General features: G+C 48.7%; 2 protein-coding genes across 2 annotated transcripts; one reads left to right on the top strand and one right to left on the bottom strand.

Moving 5' to 3' along the window:
• Positions 1-581: 581 nt before the first annotated feature.
• LOC120305682 (thialysine N-epsilon-acetyltransferase-like) lies at positions 582-4,755 on the bottom strand. The gene is made up of 6 exons (XM_039337873.1): positions 4,617-4,755; positions 3,158-3,209; positions 2,439-2,522; positions 1,620-1,721; positions 1,305-1,345; positions 582-875 (listed from the first exon to the last, which is right to left on the bottom strand). The coding sequence occupies exons 1-6, from the start codon at positions 4,689-4,691 to the stop codon at positions 600-602; spliced, it is 630 nt and encodes a 209-aa protein (XP_039193807.1). The 5' UTR covers positions 4,692-4,755; the 3' UTR covers positions 582-599.
• A 3,114-nt stretch (positions 4,756-7,869) lies between these two features.
• Positions 7,870-14,322, top strand: LOC120305683 (diamine acetyltransferase 1-like). The gene is made up of 6 exons (XM_039337874.1): positions 7,870-8,030; positions 8,877-8,931; positions 10,200-10,283; positions 11,170-11,271; positions 11,904-11,944; positions 13,938-14,322. The coding sequence occupies exons 1-6, from the start codon at positions 7,965-7,967 to the stop codon at positions 14,106-14,108; spliced, it is 519 nt and encodes a 172-aa protein (XP_039193808.1). The 5' UTR covers positions 7,870-7,964; the 3' UTR covers positions 14,109-14,322.
• The last annotated feature ends 2,563 nt before the right edge of the window (positions 14,323-16,885 follow it).

A 16,885-nucleotide genomic window follows, 5' to 3' on the forward strand; every position in this document is an offset into this window, starting at 1 on the left:
CTGTCTGTCTGTCTGTCTGTCTATCTATCTATCTATCTATCCTTCCTTACTTCCTTTCCTTCCTTCCTTCCTTCATCTATCATCTCTCTCTCTAGCTCTATCATCTGTTTATCTATAATCTCTTTAGTTCTATTTTTCTTTCTCCATCATCTGTCAGTTTTATCATCCATCCATCCATCCAGTCCATCGTCCATCCGTTCATTTTATCATCTATCTATTCATTCTGTCTACCTATCTTTCAGTCTCTCTATCTATATCTCTCCCTCTCTCATCTACCATTATCTATCACCTGTCTGTTGCTATCTATCGATCCATTCTACCTACCTGTCAGTCTATCTCTATCCCTATCAATCTATCTCTATCTCTCCCTCTCTATTTCTCCCTCTATCACTATTTATCACCTGTCTGTTGCTATCTATCCACCCTATCTATCTATCTATCTATCTATTCTATATCCATCCATCCATCCTTCCTCCCTCCCTCCCTCTCTCTTTCTCTCTTTCTTTACCCCCCCCCCCTCTGGTCATAGCCACAGCAAACTAAATGAAAAAACAACAACACCCCCAGTGAATCCCAAGGCATTTCTTAGAAATTCAGATTTATTGCCAGCTTGGTACACCCTGAGTCAACCTGGGCAGAGTCTCGGGGGCTGGAAGAGACCCCCGCCCAGCAGGGCTCAAGGACCCCAGCCCGGCCCCTCTGCCCGCCTCGCCCAGGGCCAGCCGCTGCAGGGCCTCTGCCTCGAAGCGGAAGGAGTGCCAGCCCTCCGAGGCCGTCAGGTCCACAGCCCCTCGCCGGGAGTAGAAGTCGAGGGCCGAGCGGTTCCAGTCCAGCACCCCCAGCCTCATTTGGGTGCAGCCTTTCTCCAAGGAGATCTGGGGGGCAGAGCGGAGGGGCTTAGCTCCAGGGGAGGGGATCCCTGGGAGGAGATGAGATCTGGAGGGGGGGGGCAGAAATTGGGTGGGTGGGCAAATGAGGTTGGGCCAATTGTGATGTTCTTGGGATATAGTGATGTGTGTCTTGACTGGTTAATGCAGAGCTCGCCAAACCTGCCCCTTTAAGACTTGTGGACTTCAACTCCCAGAATTCCTCAGCCAGCCGACACGGCTGGCTGAGGAATTCTGGGAGTTGAAGTCCACAAGTCTTAAAGGGGCCAGGCTTAAAGACCCCCTTAGTCTAGTGATTCCAGCTTCGAGGGGACAAGGGATGGGGGTTTGTAAGATCCCCCCAGTTCCCTGGGGCATGCCCCCTCCCCACTCAGACAGTCTTTGTTTTTGGCAACTGGGGAGCGACATTTGTGTTACCTTTGCAATCTCACTCAGGAGCTTCTGTCCCACTCCTTTCTCTGGAAGGAAACACAAACACAACAACACAACGCAACTTAGCAAGAGAGCTGGAAGGGTTCAAGGGCATTTCATGACCCTTTTATGACTTGTGGACTTCAACTCCCAGAATTCCTCAGCCAGCGTGAGGGAACTGTGACCCTTTTATGAATCGTAGACTTCAACTCCCAGAATTCCTCAGTCAACAACGTCCACAAGTCATAAAAGGGCCCACACCCATTTTAAAAACTAGAATTCCTTCCTTTTAGCCAAGCTCACCCCGAATAAGCTACGCACCCCGAAATTCTGGCATCACATACAGGTCTTCCACGTAGACGTTCCTGCCTTTCCAGGTGCTGTAGATGAAAAAGTAGAGGCCGTAACCTATGATGCTGTGGCCTGCAGGGAAGAGAGGGAAAAAAAACTTTTATTATTTTTAAAAATATGTTTTATTGATGTTTAACATACCCCTTCATATTTGGTAAACATCGCGTTGTCTGGGTTAGTGTTTAAAAAACAATCCATCCCAATTAATTTCTACAATTCTATAGTCCCTATGAGGGGTAGGCAACCTGGGCTCTTTTATGACTCGTGGACTTCAACTCCCAGAATTCCTCAGCCAGCATGGGGGAACTATGGCCCCTTCATGACTCGTGGACTTCAACTCCCAGAATTCCTGAGCCAGCATGGGGGAACTATGATCCCTTCATGACTTGTGGACTTCAACTCCCAGAATTCCTGAGCCAGCATGGGGGAACTATGATCCTCTCATGACTCGTGGCCTTCAACTCCCAGAATTCCTCTGCCAGCATGGGGGAACTATGGCCCCCTTCATGACTCGTGGCCTTCAACTCCCAGAATTCCTGAGCCAACACTTTAAAGATTTATGGACTTCAACTCCCAGAATTCCCAAGCCAGCACTTTAAAATGCGTGGACCTCAACTCCCAGAATTCCCTAGCCAGCGTGTTTTAAGATGCATGGACTTCTACTCCCAGAATTCTCCAGTCAGCTTTTCAGGAATTCTGGGAGTTGAAGTCCACACATCTTCTAAGTTTACTGAGGTTCAGAAATATCGGTGGGGTTCACCCCTGGATACTAGCAGGACCCCAACTCACCCTCTTTGCTCAGGCACGGGGAGGGCAACTCAGCCACCAGGCATTTGTAAAAGGGGTCCTGACCGAAGCCGTCTTCACACAACCCTGGTCAGGCCAAGTAGGAGAAAAGCAAACAGTGTTTAGAAGTGGAGGGGGGGGGAACCCATGAGGACAATCCCCCCCCCCAATGGACGCGGATCTTCTGAAAGGGAAAATATTTGTGAATAAAACCAGGCTGAAGGTACTGCTTAATGCCACCCTCTGCCTTATCCTTCTCCAAGGGGTCTCCTTTCAGAATAATATACAGTTGGAAGGGACCCTGGAGGTCCTCTAGTCCAGCCCCCTGCTTAAGCAGGAGACCCTTTCAGAATAGCAGAGTCAGAAGGGACTCTGGAGGTCCTCTAGTCCAACCCCCTGCTCAAGCAGGAGACCCTTTCAGAATAACAGAGTTGGATGGTCGCAAAAGGTCCCACGTGACCCCGGGAACCTTGCGACCGTCATAAAGATGAGTCGGTGGCCAAGCGTTCGAATTTTGATGACGGGCCCGTAGGGAATGCAGCAAGAGTTCTACGTTGCTTTTCAGTGCCGTTGTCACTTGGAACGGACACTAAATGAATCGTTGTAAGTCGGGGACTACCTGTTATTCACTTTGTGGAGTGCTCTGGGTCTGTCAGCCTTTCAAGGTCGTCCAGACAGGACCCCCACCCCCCAGGGCAAGTAAAAGACCAGGGCCCACTTACCTTCCTCCGTGATTTTGACCTGCTCCGACATTTTTTCAAAGGCTGCCAATTCCTGGGGGGGGGGGGAAGAGAAAAGACCCCTTCAGGAGACCAAAGTGGCTGTGCCGGCTGGCTTCTCCCATTGGGGTGGGGGCAAAGCGACCCCTCCCCTCGGCAGACGGCAGGGCCTTATTCTGCCTTCCCTTTTGATCCCTTGAGCGCAGCCGGTCGCCCTTTCTGGGTGGGGGTCTCCCCCACCAGCCCCCGGAAGGGAGGGAGGGGAAGACTCTGGAAGCGGCTCCTACGGCTGGCGGGGGGGGGGCAGAGGTGGCCCGGGAGCGCGCCTGGAGCCCCCCCCCCGTGCGCGTTCCCGAGCCGCGAAGTCGGGCGGTGGGGCTCCGGGGCAAAAGCAGCCGAGGCGACCCCCGCCTCGCCTTCGCGCGAGGTCAAGACAGGTAAGTGGGTGGGTAGGCAAGTAGGCAAGGTTCCCCCCCCTTAAGATTCCTCCTTCCCCCTTGCAAACCCCCCTCCCTTTAAGACACCTCTTTCCCTTTGCAAAGCTCCTGTCTCTTTAGGACCCCCCTCCCGTTTGCAAAGCCCCCCTTTAAGACCCCCCTCGCTTGCAAAGCCCCCCTCCCTTTAAGAACTCCCTCTTGCAAAGCCTCCCTCCCTTTAAGACACCTCTTTCCCTTTGCAAAGCTCCTGTCTCTTTAAGGCCCCCCCCCGCTTGCAAAGCCCCCCTTTAAGACCCCCCCGCTTGCAAAGCCCCCCTCCCTTTAAGAACTCCCTCTTGCAAAGCCCCCCTCCCTTTAAGACACCTCTTTCCGTTTGCAAAGCTCCTCTCTCTTTAAGGCCCCCCCTCCCGTTTGCAAAGCCCCCCTTTAAGACCCCCCCCGCTTACAAAGCCCCCCTCCCTTTAAGCACTCCCTCTTGCAAAGCCCCCCTCCCTTTAAGACACCTCTTTCCCTTTGCAAAGCTCGTCTCTTTAAGACCCCCCTCCCTCTTGCAAAGCCCCCTTTAAGACCCCCCCGCTTACAAAGCCCCCCTCCCTTTAAGAACTCCCTCTTGCAAAGCCCCCCTCCCTTTAAGACACCTATTTCCCTTTGCAAAGCCCCCCTCCCTTTAAGACACCTATTTCCCTTTGCAAAGCTCCTGTCTCTTTAAGGCCCCCCTCCCGCTTGCAAGCCCCCCTCCCTTTAAGAACTCCCTCTTGCAAAGCCCCCCCTCCCTTTAAGACACCTCTTTCCCTTTGCAAAGCTCCTGTCTCTTTAAGGCCCCCCTCCCGCTTGCAAAATCCCCCTTTAAGACCCCCCGCTTGCAAAGCCCGCCTCCCTTTAAGACCCCCCGCTTGCAAAGCTGCCCCTCCCTTATAGACACCTCTTCCCCTTTGCAAAGCCCCCCCCCTTTAGGACCCCCTCCCAGCTTGCAAGAGCTCTTTCCCCCCCCCCCACGGCCTTTGGAGAGCTCGCCCCCCGCCCACCCGGATCATGCGCCCCACGTCCGCGCAGTCCTCGGCTCGGCACGGCCGGACAGTGACCGCGGCGGCGAAGTCCATGGCTGCGGAGGCGACCGGCCGGTTTCCTCCTCCAGAACTACGTTTCCCGGCATGCCCTAGTCAGGGGTGGGGGGGGAGAAAGAGAGGGAGGGAGGGAGGGAGGAGGAGCGATACTAGTCCGGATTGGCTTCGATTTAAAGCGCCAGCGTCGAGGAGGCTAGCGGCTGCGTTCACACGACGCGAGTAGCCGGGTCGTGTCAAGCCTTCCCGGTTGTCTGGAGCCGTGTTTCTCAACCTGGGCCACTTGAAGGCTGGGGAATTCTGGGTGTTGAAGTCCGCCCGGCTTCAAAGTGGCCCACTTTGAAAAACACAAGTTTTTCAGAGTTTCCGTGCCCAGAGCGTAATTCGAACCCAGGACTTGGGTCGATTTGCCAGCCAGCCTCTTGTCAAACCAAGAAATGGGGTCACCCTGGGGCCCCCTTAATGTGAGACCCCCAGATGCTGAACAGCAAGCGCCTCGGACTTGGCATTTCCCCCCCCCCCCCAATATTTATTGGGTGGTCCTGCTGGGGCCTCCCGGAAGACCCTTCCCTGGCCTTCATCCCTGTATACCCCTTCAACTCCAACACCCATCATCCTCAGCGGCCTGATTTTATTTGTTTTGTTTTATTTTACTGTTTCATTTTATTTCTATTTATTTATATATAGTCTATTTTTCATTATTATTATTATTATTAAGTTGGAAGGGTCCTTGGAGGTCATCTAGTCCAACCCCCTGCTCAGGCAAGAAACCCTATACCATTTCGGACAAATTCTATTCTATTTATTGTATATTGTTATTATATTTAATGTTTCTTATTGTTATATTTAATGTTTTTATTTTGTTGTTTTTCCATTTTATTGCTAACTTGTTATTTATTTATTTTTTAGCCTTTTATTTTATTTCACATTTATACGGCTGTCCCTAAGAAGGGACTCTGAGCCGTGTACGGCCAACGCAGACACACACACACACACACACACACACACCGCAAATGGGTGAAACACATATATTAAAGTGTAAATGTAGAAAAATCTTCCCTCTTCTGCCTTCTGGAATTGCAGCCATTTTTTCCTTCCGAAGTGATCTTTGCTGGCTCTTGAATTCTCTTGGATATTTCCACTCCCCCCCCCCCCCGAGAATAAAATAAGGCAGGTTGTGGGTTTGTGTGGGTGTGTAGGGGTGTGATGGTTGTGCAAGGGGCCCGACTTGACAAAACACAACTTTTGTGTGTGCGAAAGGTCGCACAAAGGTGACCCTGCTTGGTTTTCAAGATCCTTCCCCTACGGGAGGGAGGGGAGGGGTCTCGGACTCCAATGCCCATCGCTCCCGGGCCTGGCATCAAATACATCTGCAGGGTAGTAGGTTGGGGAAGGTGATTATGACCTTGGACGGAGGCTTTGAGCGGTGGACCCTGTGTGATTGTGTGGTTGCGTATGTGTGCAAATGGGAGGGAGGGGCTCCCTGGGCCCGAAGAGAGGGGACTCCGAAGCCCAGAAGGAGCCAAGTCCGAGTGACGCAAGAGCCCAGGCTTTGCAAAGAGGCTAAACGTTAACGAGGCAGCCAGCCGGAAAGGACACTGCGTCTCAGCACGGTCACGAGTTCGAGAGTCGAGCACTCTGACAAAATGAATCCAGAAATCCCCTCTTTAGGGGTCAAGGGCCAATGGCTTAAAAGGAATGAGCATCGGATGAGCTTAGCGGGGACTGTTGCTTTGGTAGAGCCTCCACAATGAGGGACAGTCTACCTCTAGGTCAGTTGTCGGGGGGGGGGGGAGTCTTTTCTGATTGGTGCCACATCCTGGGGGTCCTGAATCCAGAGACCCACCCGGCAACGTTTGTAGCGCTGAGGAACTTTAAAAAAAAAAAAAAAGATTCTCCCCAAAGTCTTAAAAGCCACCTGGGTGTTCCCAGCCTTTATAAATGGAATTATGAGCTGCGTGGAGTCATTCGCTGAAATGGGGAAGGAGGGGGGGAAGGAAAGAAAAGAAAAGAAAAGAAAAGAAAAGAAAAGAAAGAAAGAAAGAAAGAAAGAAAGAAAGAAAGAGAAAAGGAAGGGGGGAAGGAAGTAAAAAAGAAAAGAGAAGAAAGAAAAGAAAAGGAAGGAAGGAGTGGAAGGAAGGAAAAGAGAAAGAAAGAAAAAAGGAAGGAAGGAAAAAAGAAGAAAGGAAGGAAGGAAAAGAAAGAAAAAGAAAGAAGGAAGGAAGGAAAGGAAGGAAAGAGAAAGAAGGAAGACAAGAAGGAAGGAGAGAGGAAAAGAAAGGAAGAAAAAGAAGGGAAGAAAAGGAAGGAAGACAAGAGGATAGGAGGGAAGAAGGGAAGGAAGGAAAAGAGAAAGAAAGGAAGGAAGGAAGGAAGGAAAAAGAAGGGAAGGGAAAAGAAAAAAGAAAGTAAGAAAGAAAAAAGGAAGGAAGGAAAAAAGAAGGGAGGGAAGGAAAAGAAAGAAAGAAGGAAGGAAGGAAAGGAAGAAAGAAGGAAGACAAGAGGGAAGGAGAGGAAAAGAAGGGAAGGAAGAAAAGAGAAAGAAGGAAGGAAGAAACAGAAAGAAGGGAAGAAAAGGAAGGAAGACAAGAGGGTAGGAGGAAGGAAGGGAAGGAAGGAAAAGAAAGAGAAAAAAGAAAAGGGAGAAAAGGAAGGAAAAGGAAGGGAAGGAAGGAAAAGAAAAAGAAAGTAAGAAAAAAGAAAGGAAGGAAGGAAAAAGAGAAGGGAAGGAAGGAAAAGAAAGAAAGAAAAAAGGAAGGAAGGAAGAAAGACAAGAGGGAAGGAGGGAGGAAAAGAAAGGGAAGGAGGGAAGGAAGGAAAAGAAACAAAAAGAAAAAAAAAATCCTGCTGCTTCCCTTCCCACGCATACATTGCCTAGCTTAATTTTAATTCTTTTATTTTCATTTCTTTAAAGCCGGGGGGGGGGGGGGGGGATGAGGTCACCTACTTTCCCTAAAGGAACCTTGGCCAACGAAGAGTCCAGCTCGGAGACCCCCCCCCAGGGCAAAACCCCCCCCCCCCATTTTTCAAATTGTTAAAGATCGTTTTAACTTTTTAATTTTTTTAAAAAAAACCCTAATTTACTTACAATTTGGCTCTTTTCATTATTTTTTTAATGAAGTGCCCCTCCCTTCCTGCTTCCCCGTCCCCCCCCCCATTTCCAAGTGGGGTCTTCAGCGTGCCAAGTGGGTCAAGCCATGGGGGGGGAGGAGGAGGAGGAGGCAACAATAAATCTTCCCGCCTCCTCCCGCCCGTCCGTCAAGCAGCCCGGCTGAGCCGAGAGGCAGGCAGAGCAGGGAACGGCCGGGAACCATGAGCTCTGTGGTGGTCCGCCCCTGCGCCCGCAGGGACCTCAGGGACATCATGCGCCTGATCAAGGTGAGGCCGCCGGATGGGCGGGAGGGGCCACGGCCACGTGGAATAACCAATGCGGGCAGTCCTCCACTTACGGCCAAACCGGGACCCCCGTTAAGTGAGTTGTGTCCTTTTTGCCTTGCTAAAGCAAGTCACTGGGGTTCCCGAATAAATCACGCGCGGTCCGTCGTTAAGCGAACCCGGCTCCCTCCGTTGACTTTGCGTGTCGGAAAGCCAGCCGGGAAGGTCGCGAAAGGGGATCGCGTGACTCCGGGACCGTCACAAGTGCGAGTCAATTGCCCGGTGTCCCAGTATTGATCACGGGGGGGATCCTGGAACGGTCGTTAAGCGTGAAAAACGGGCACAAGCCACTTTTTTCCAGCGCTGTCGTAACTTTGAATGTCAGAAGTCAGGGGTTTTTTTAAATGTCCTTTGAACGGTCACTATACAAAGCGCAAGGCAAGCCCTGCTACTTCATTGTTAAGGGATTTTTTTTCTTTCCCCCATTTTACAACCTTTTTTGGCCCGGTTACTAAGTGAATCACTGCAGTTATTAAATTAGTTGCCCGGTCGTTAAGCGGATCTGGCTTCCCCATCAGATTTGCTTGCCGGACCGTCACCCGAAGGGATCCCTGTGACCGTCGTAAATACGAGTCGGTTGCTGGAGGGCGGGGTTTGGATTATGGGAACCACGGGGGAACCGCTGCAACTGTCATTAAGTGGGGAACAAAAACGGTCAGGCCTCACTTTTTTCATTTGAACCACCGCTAAAGAAACCGTCGGAAATCGAGGACTAACTGTCGTGACTCAGGGAGCGCCTTGAGATCCGATGGCCGTCACAAGTCAAGGACCCGTTTTGTCTCTCTGCAGGACATCGCTGTCATTTACAACGTGCCTCTGGAAAGCCTGTCTACCAACGTGCAAGGTATGGTGAGGCGGGGCTGGGGGTTTCTGAGCATGTGCAAAGCTCGCCTTTACGTGTGGACTTCAACTCCCAGAATTCCCCAGCCAGCTTGGCTGGCTGCGGAATTCCGGGAGTTGAAGTCCACCAGTCTTTTAAGTGGCCAAGTTTGAAGACTCCCCTTTACATGACTCAACAAACTGGGTTTGCACTACAGGGCAGAGAAAAGAGTGACGCCGTAAAAATAACCACGGTTCCCATCCACCAGGCCGAGTCCCGGGTGCAAATTCAACCGTCAGTTTACAGATTCAGTTGAATCTGTTCTTTCCTCTTTTTTTATTTTTTTGAACTTCGAACCGTGTCGTGAAATCTCTGAATTATGGATATGATCCTCGACTTAAGATTCATTTAGTGTCCGAACTAATAACGGCACTGGGAAAAAAGTGGCTGTTGTTCCCGCTTAACGACCATTTGCAGCATCCATATGGTCACAATCATAAAAATCCGGATGCTCGGTAACTGACTTGCCTTTATGACGGCGTCAGTGTCCCGGGGTCACGCGATCCCCTTTTTGTGACCTCCTGACAAGTAATGGCGGAGTCAGATTTGCTTAATGACGGTCACTCACTTAATGACTGCAAGGATTCAGGTCGTAAAATGAGACAACTTAACTGTTTCACTTACATTCCATTGTGGTCGTAAACCACCCAGAGTGAGAGGCAGCCTATACATCTGTCAGTCAGCAAATCAATCAATCAATCAATCAATCAATCAATGAACCTGCTTGTTGTCCACCCCTGAATTGGGTTTGTTGTCTTCTTTTTTTATTTAATTTTTATTTCATTCAAAAGACGAAAGTGCAAAATCCAAAAGCAAAAAAAAAAAAACTTTTGAGAAAAAACAAATAATAATAATAATAATAATAACAAAATGCCAAATCCAGTCTGAACATCTGGCTGACTGTGCGATGATCGATAATAATAATAATAATAAAGTTGGAAGGGACCTTGGAGGTCTAGACAACTTTTTTTTAAACAAGTTTTTTCCAGAAAAATGGGAATTAAAAGGACAAAAAAAAAAAAACAGAAACACTTTATGGGGCGTCCCCACTTGACCACAAACACAACACTGATGAGGAAGGCCAGGAAGAGAGGGAGGGGGCAAACGCTTCCCCAATTGCTGCCCCCCCATAAATGCTCCCCCATTTTCCACCCGGCAAAGGAGTTGGGAAGAGAAAATCAGCGGGTTTTCCCCCCCAAAAAAGAGCATTTTTCCGTCTCCTTTTTCGCCAGCCCTGGAAGAAGCCGGATTTGGCCCTCGCCCGAAATTTGAGTGTTTTGTGGCTGAGATCCCCCCAGAGCGGAAGAGCCCGGAAGGTAAGGGGACCCCAATGGAGACCCCGCTCTTTGGGGGGGCTGACGGGGCCCGAGGAATGGGGGGAACGGGGGAATGGGGGCCACAAAGGTGTGCTTGATGGACGCTCTGTGTGTTTGATGGGGGGGGCACAGCTGTCCGACTCAGCCGCCATCCTGGCCCTCTTGGGGGGGCTCCGAGGACCCCCCCCAAGGGATTTGCACCCCTGACTCTCCCGGCACAGAATCAGGGGGAAGCGTAATTATGCACAACCCCAAGGATAGAAAGGAGTCTCCTGACTAGATCCTTCTTTCTTTCTTTCTTTCTTTCTTTCTTTCTTTCTTTCTTTCTTTCTTTCTTTCTTTCTTTCTTTTCTTTCCTTTTTTTCTTTCTTTCTCTCTCCCTCCCTCCTATCTATCTATCTATCTATCTATCTATCTATCTATCTATCTATCTATCTATCTATCTATCTATCTTTTTCTTTATCCTTTCCTTTTGTTTCTCTCCTTCCTTCCTCTTCTTTTTCCCTCCCTCCCTTCTTCCCTCCTTCCTTCCCTCCTTTCTTTCTTTCTTTCTTTCTTTCTTTCTTTCTTTCTTTCTTTCTTTCTTTCTTTCTTTCTTTCTTTCTTTCTTTCTCCTTTCCTTTTGTTTCTCTCCTTCCTCCCTCTTTTCACTTTGTCCCTCACTCTTCCTTCCTTCCTTCTTCCTTTTCTTTTTTTCTTTATCGTTCTCTCTTTGTCTCTCTCCTTCCTTCCTTTTGTTTTTCTCCTTCCTCTTTTCTTCCCTTCCCCCTCACTCTTTTCCTTCCTTCCTTCCTTCTTCCCTCCCTTCCTCCCTCTCTCCTTCTCTTTCCTTCCTTTCCTGTTTCTCCCCCCCCTCCCTCCCCTCTCTCTCTCTCTCTCCCTACAGGTTTCACCCTGGCTGGATACGTCCTATCCAGCTACACCTACAACAGCTGGAAAGGGAAAAATCTCTACATCGACAATTTTTACGTCATGCCCGAATTCAGAGGTGAGATTGGAAGACCACCCTGGCTCTCTCCTGGGCAATTGGGTTCACGTTGCCTGCCAAGCCAGAGCAGGCTTAATCATGCTTTCCCAAACAAGCCACATTGGGTTGCATTCTCACAGCCTATTCATCCGGAAAACCATGGTTTCAAACGCCCAGGGCCTGGGTTCCCATAAGACTGGCTTGTGTGTTGTTGGCTTACCTTGTGGGGATGCAGAACGCAGTTGACACTCCCTGGGCCCGAGGTGGGAGGTCATAGGGTCAGAGAGGGCGATGAGGTCGTGACCCCTGTGACATCATGTCCCGCCCCCTTTGCCCTCCCGACCGACCCCCCTGCCCAGGTGCTTTTTGGGGGCTCTTTTGTTTATTCACAACTCAATCCCATTTCCCTAAACAAGGTCCACCAGTTCTCCAGCGGCGGACTTTTTTCCCCACTCTCTATCCAGTGGCAGGGAGTTCCACCTGACGAGGCCAGGAAATCTTTCTTTCCTTCGCTGGCTGATCGACTCATTTTCCTGGGGGGACCCCAAGCCCTGGCATGGTCCCTGCTCTGCCCTTGCCAGCTTCCCGAGGGTAGGGATGGGGTCCTGCCCCCCGATTTTACCCCTGCTCTTCTGACCCCCCCTTCCTTGCAGGCATGCGGATCGGGAACTCCCTGCTGAAGGAGGCAGCCAAGGTGAGACCCCTCCTCACACACCCCTGCCCCATCCCAGTTGGGGTTCAGTCCCCTGCCTGCCCCTTTGCCTGCTTGCATTATCCTGCGTTATCCTGCCCATATTATTTTCACCCTCAAGGTGGTGAACATAGCCTCTCCTCTCTTAGCTTCCCCACAACAGCCCTGTGAGGTAGGTTAGGCTGGGAGGGAATGAGTCACCCAAAGTCACCAGCCAGCTTTCACACCGAAGGCAGGACTAGAACTCACCCGTCTCCTGGTAATTGGCCTGGAGCCACCCAGCTGGTTTTCGTGCATAAGCTGGGACTAGAACTCGCCATCGCCCGGTGATTGGACCAAAGTCACCCAGTTGGCTTTTATGCTGATAGCGGGACTAGAACTCACCGTCGCCTGGTGATTGGACCAAAATCACCCGGTTGGCTTTTATGCTTAGAGCGGGACTAGAACTCACCATCACCTGGTAATTGGACCAAAGTCACCCAGTTGGCTTTTAAGCTCATACGGGACTAGAACTCACCGTCGCCTGGTGATTGGACCAAAGTCACCTGATTGGCTTTTATGCTTAGAGCGGGACTAGAACTCACCGTCGCCTGGTGATTGGACTAAAATCACCCAGTTGGCTTTTAAGCTTATACGGGACTAGAACTCACCGTCGCCTGGTGATTGGACCAAAGTCACCCCGTTGGCTTTTATGCTTATAGCGGGACTAGAACTCACCATCACCTGGTGATTGGACTAAAATCACCCAGTTGGCTTTTATGCTTAAAACAGGACTAGAACTCACCATCGCCTGGTGATTGGACCAAAGTCACCCAGTTGGCTTTTATGCTTATAGCGGGACTAGAACTAACCGCCACCTGGTGATTGGACTAAAATCACCCAGTTGGCTTTTATGCTTAAAACAGGACTAGAACTCACCATCACCTGGTGATTGGACCAAAGTCACCCAGTTGGCTTTTATGCTTATAGCGGGACTAGAACTAACCGCCACCTGGTGATTGGACTAAAATCACCCAGTTGGCTTTTATGCTTAAAACAGGACTAGAACTCACCATCACCTGGTGATTGGACCAAAGTCACCCAGTTGGCTTTTATGCTGATAGCGGGACTAGAACTCACCATCGCCTGGTGATTGGACCAAAATCACCCGGTTGGCTTTTATGCTTAAAGCAGGACTAGAACTCACCGTCACCTAGTAATTGGACCAAAATCACCCAGTTGGCTTTTATGCTTATAGAGGGACTAGAACTCACTGCCGCCTGGTGATTGGACCAAAGTCACCCAGTTGGCTTTTATGCTTAGAGCGTGACTAGAACTCACCGTCACCTGGTGATTGGACCAAAGTCACCCAGTTGGCTTTTATGCTTATAGCGGGACTAGAACTTACCATCGCCTGGTGATTGGACCAAAATCACCCAGTTGGCTTTTAAGCTTATACGGGACTAGAACTCACCGTCGCCTGGTGATTGGACCAAAGTCACCCGGTTGGCTTTTATGCTTAAAACGGGACTAGAACTCTCCGTCGCCTGGTGATTGGACTAAAATCACCCAGTTGGCTTTTATGCTTATAGCGGGACTAGAACTCACCATCGCCTGGTGATTGGACCAAAATCACCCAGTTGGCTTTTATGCTTAAAGCAGGACTAGAACTCACCATCACCTGGTGATTGGACCAAAGTCACCCAGTTGGCTTTTATGCTTAAAGCAGGACTAGAACTCACCATCACCTGGTGATTGGACCAAAGTCACCCAACCGGCTTTCATGCTGGCGGAACTAGAACTCCCAGCCTCCTGTTTTCTAAGCTGCCGCCTTCAAACCACCAGACCCAAGTTTGCCCACTTAAGGCTGATGATGTCACTCGGGGGGGGGAACCAGCGTCTCCACTGCCCCAGTTGCCACCGATGTCCGGATGGGGCAAACCAAGCGGGGTGGGATGGGGGTAGCGCTGACCCTTTGCAAACTGCTCTTTCTATCTCTCTCCCCCCCATATTTCAGGCCGCTTGGGAACAAGGCTGCTCCGAGCTTCGCATGCATGTCTCGCACCTGAAGCCCGAAAACGTGGCCTACCTGGAGAGGAGGGGAGCGGAGAACCTCACGGCCCAAGATGGCTGGAACCTGTTTCGGTTTTACCAGGACCGGCTCAGCCAAATGGCCAATCAGAGCTGAGTCTAGCATCAAAGGGGAGGGGGGGAGAGGGGACACATCGCGGAGGGTGTGTTCCTGAGCACGTCTCAAGTGCCCTGAGCGATTGGGAAGTGGAAGATGGGAAGCGGCTGGGAAGCATGGACGCCGGGACCCTTTTTCTTGAGGCTGAACCGTTGACCCGTCCGAGGGAGCCTTGGAGCAAAAAGTCCATAAAGAAAGAAATGTTTGCAAAAAATTTCTCCTGGCTTTTATTCTATAACCAATTTGGCACCATCTTCTCCCGGTAATGTTTAATCGGGCTTTCGGTGGGACTTTGAACCTCACCGCTTCAGTCACTCTGTTTGCCCTGGGTTTCTCCCTAACCACACAACCCACTAACACAACTTCAGGGGTGTTATTCACACAAGGGGAGAGTGAAACTCTGGAGGGGGGGGGGCATCTGTTGGGTTGCAAAGGGCTGAGATCTTTGGACACCAAAATCGGGGCTTCCCACAAAACGGGCAAGGGAAGATCTTTGAAGACCCCCCCCCCCAAAATCCTTATTCCCCCCCCACCCAATTCTGACACTGTCCCTACCTCCCAATTCCTGACCATTTGTGGAAAACAAAAGAGGCTCCAGAAAGAGATGGGAATTAAGTTTGTTGCGGCTTATATAGATATAGAGAAACTTCCTGACAGGGAGGACAATTAGCCAGTGGAACAGCTTGCCACCAGAAATAGGGGGTGCTCCATCACTGGAGGTTTTTAAGAAGAGGCTAGCTAGACAATTATTTGTCTGAGATGGTATAGGTTCTGCTTGAGCGGGGGGCTGGACTAGAAGACCTCCAAGGTCCCTTCCAGATTCTATTCTATTCTATTCTATTCTATTCTATTCTATTCTATTCTATTCTTATTTCTTATTCTATTCTATTCTATTCTATTCTATTCTATTCTATTCTATTCTATTCTATTCTTATCATTATTCTATTCTATTCTATATTCTATTCTATTCTATTCTATTCTTATTTCTTATTCTATTCTATTCTATTCTATTCTATATTTTATTCTATTCTATATTCTATTCTATATTTTATTATTCTATTCCAGTGGTTCTCCACCTGTGGATCGGGACCCCATTTGGGGTCGAACGACCATTTCACGGGGGTCGCCAAACAACGCAGTCCGCCGTTTCCCCCCCCCCTTTTCCTTGGCTGTGCTACTCCCTTTTATTCTATTGGCTTTCGAAAGCCAATAGAAGAGACTCTCTTGAATAGAGTCTAATTCTATTGGCTTTCAAAAGCCAATAGGAATTGTCCAGGCTGTCTCTGCCCTGCTGAGCCCGCCAAAAGTCCCAGTCTGCAAACGGTGCTGCACCAGTTGAGTAGTCCTTGACTTACGACCGGTTGAGTAGTCCTCGACTTATGACCGGTTGGGGGCCCCGGCATTAAAAAGGTTGAGAACCACTGTTCTATTCAATTCTATATGCTATTCTATTCTATATTTTATTATTCTATTCAAGTCAATACTATATACTACTCTATTCTATTCTATATATTCTATATTCTAGTCTATTCTATATTTTATTATTCTATTCAATTCTATATTCTATTCTATATTTTATTCTATTCAATTCAATACTATATACTATTCTATTCTATACTCTATATTCTATTCTATTCTATATTCAATTCAATTCAATTCTATATTTTATTATTCTATTCAATTCTATATTCTATTCTATATTCTATTCTATTCTATTCAATTCAATTCTATATTCTATTCTATTCTATATTCTATTCTATATTCTATTCTATATTTTATTATTCTATTCAATTCAATTCTATATTTTATTCTATTCTATCTATTCTATAGTTTATTATCCTATTCAATTCAATTCAATTCTATATTATTCTATTCTATTCTATATACAGTCCGCGACTTACAACAGTTCATTTAGTGACCATTCAAACTTATAACGGCACTGAAAAAAAGTGACTTTGACCGTTTTTCACACTTAGGACCGTGGTCAGGTGATAAAAACTCGGACACTGACTCGTATTTACGACGGTCGCAGCGTCCCATGGTTCCCTTTTGCAACTTTCTGAGTAGCAAAGTCCATGGGAAAGCCGGATTCATTTTAACGACCGTGTTCCTAACTTCGCACCTGCGCTGAACAACTGCGGCAAGGAAGGTTAAAAAAATGGGGCAAAAGCTCACTTTACAACTTAGCAACAGAAATTTTGGGCTCCGTTGCGGTCGTAAGCCGAGGACCCCCTGTGCCTGGAGCAAAGCAGGACGATATTTATAAATCTCCAAAGGATGGATTCGCATTCGTCGCTGTAATTATATTAAATTAAGAAAAGTAGCACTTTTTTAAAAAAAATAAGGGTCTAATTTTCATGAAACAAAATCAGAATTGGTTACATGAGATTAGATAACCTTTATTGTCATTTTTTATCGTGGGCACAACGGCACACATTAAAAATGAAATTTAGTCTCTTGTTCTCCAAGTGTACACATACATAACACACGTTTAAAACATACTATATACAACCTGTGTATGGACCAGGGGTCTTCAAACTTAGCCCCTTTATGACTTGTGGACTTGAACACCCAGAATTCCTCAGTGAGGCAGTGCCTGACTGAGGAATTCTGGGAGTTGAAGTCCACAAGGAGGGGTCTTCCAGCTTGGCCCTTTGATGACTTGTGGACTTCAACTCCCAGAATTCTTCAGCCACAAGTCATAAAAGGGTGATAGTTCCCTCACACTGGGTGAGGAATTCTGGGAGTTGAAGTCCACAAGTCATAAAACGGTCCTA

This window comes from Crotalus tigris, unplaced genomic scaffold, assembly GCF_016545835.1.
Source record: "Crotalus tigris isolate CLP2741 ecotype Arizona unplaced genomic scaffold, ASM1654583v1 scf7180000017690.20705106771:4171800, whole genome shotgun sequence".
Lineage (NCBI taxonomy): Eukaryota > Metazoa > Chordata > Lepidosauria > Squamata > Viperidae > Crotalus > Crotalus tigris.

Bases quoted from the DNA above. Each gene is read 5' to 3' on its own strand.
- LOC120305682 (XM_039337873.1), bottom strand. From the start codon at position 4,691: ATGGACTTCGCCGCCGCGGTCACTGTCCGGCCGTGCCGAGCCGAGGAC. The intron at 2,523-3,157 runs GTAAGTGGGCCC...TGGCCTGACCAG, and splicing joins GGTCAAAATCACGGAGGAAG to GGTTGTGTGAAGACGGCTTC. The intron at 1,722-2,438 runs GTGAGTTGGGGT...TCTTCCCTGCAG, and splicing joins CCCGTGCCTGAGCAAAGAGG to GCCACAGCATCATAGGTTAC.
- LOC120305683 (XM_039337874.1), top strand. From the start codon at position 7,965: ATGAGCTCTGTGGTGGTCCGCCCCTGCGCCCGCAGGGACCTCAGGGAC. The intron at 8,031-8,876 runs GTGAGGCCGCCG...GTCTCTCTGCAG, and splicing joins ACATCATGCGCCTGATCAAG to GACATCGCTGTCATTTACAA. The intron at 10,284-11,169 runs GTAAGGGGACCC...CTCTCCCTACAG, and splicing joins AGAGCGGAAGAGCCCGGAAG to GTTTCACCCTGGCTGGATAC.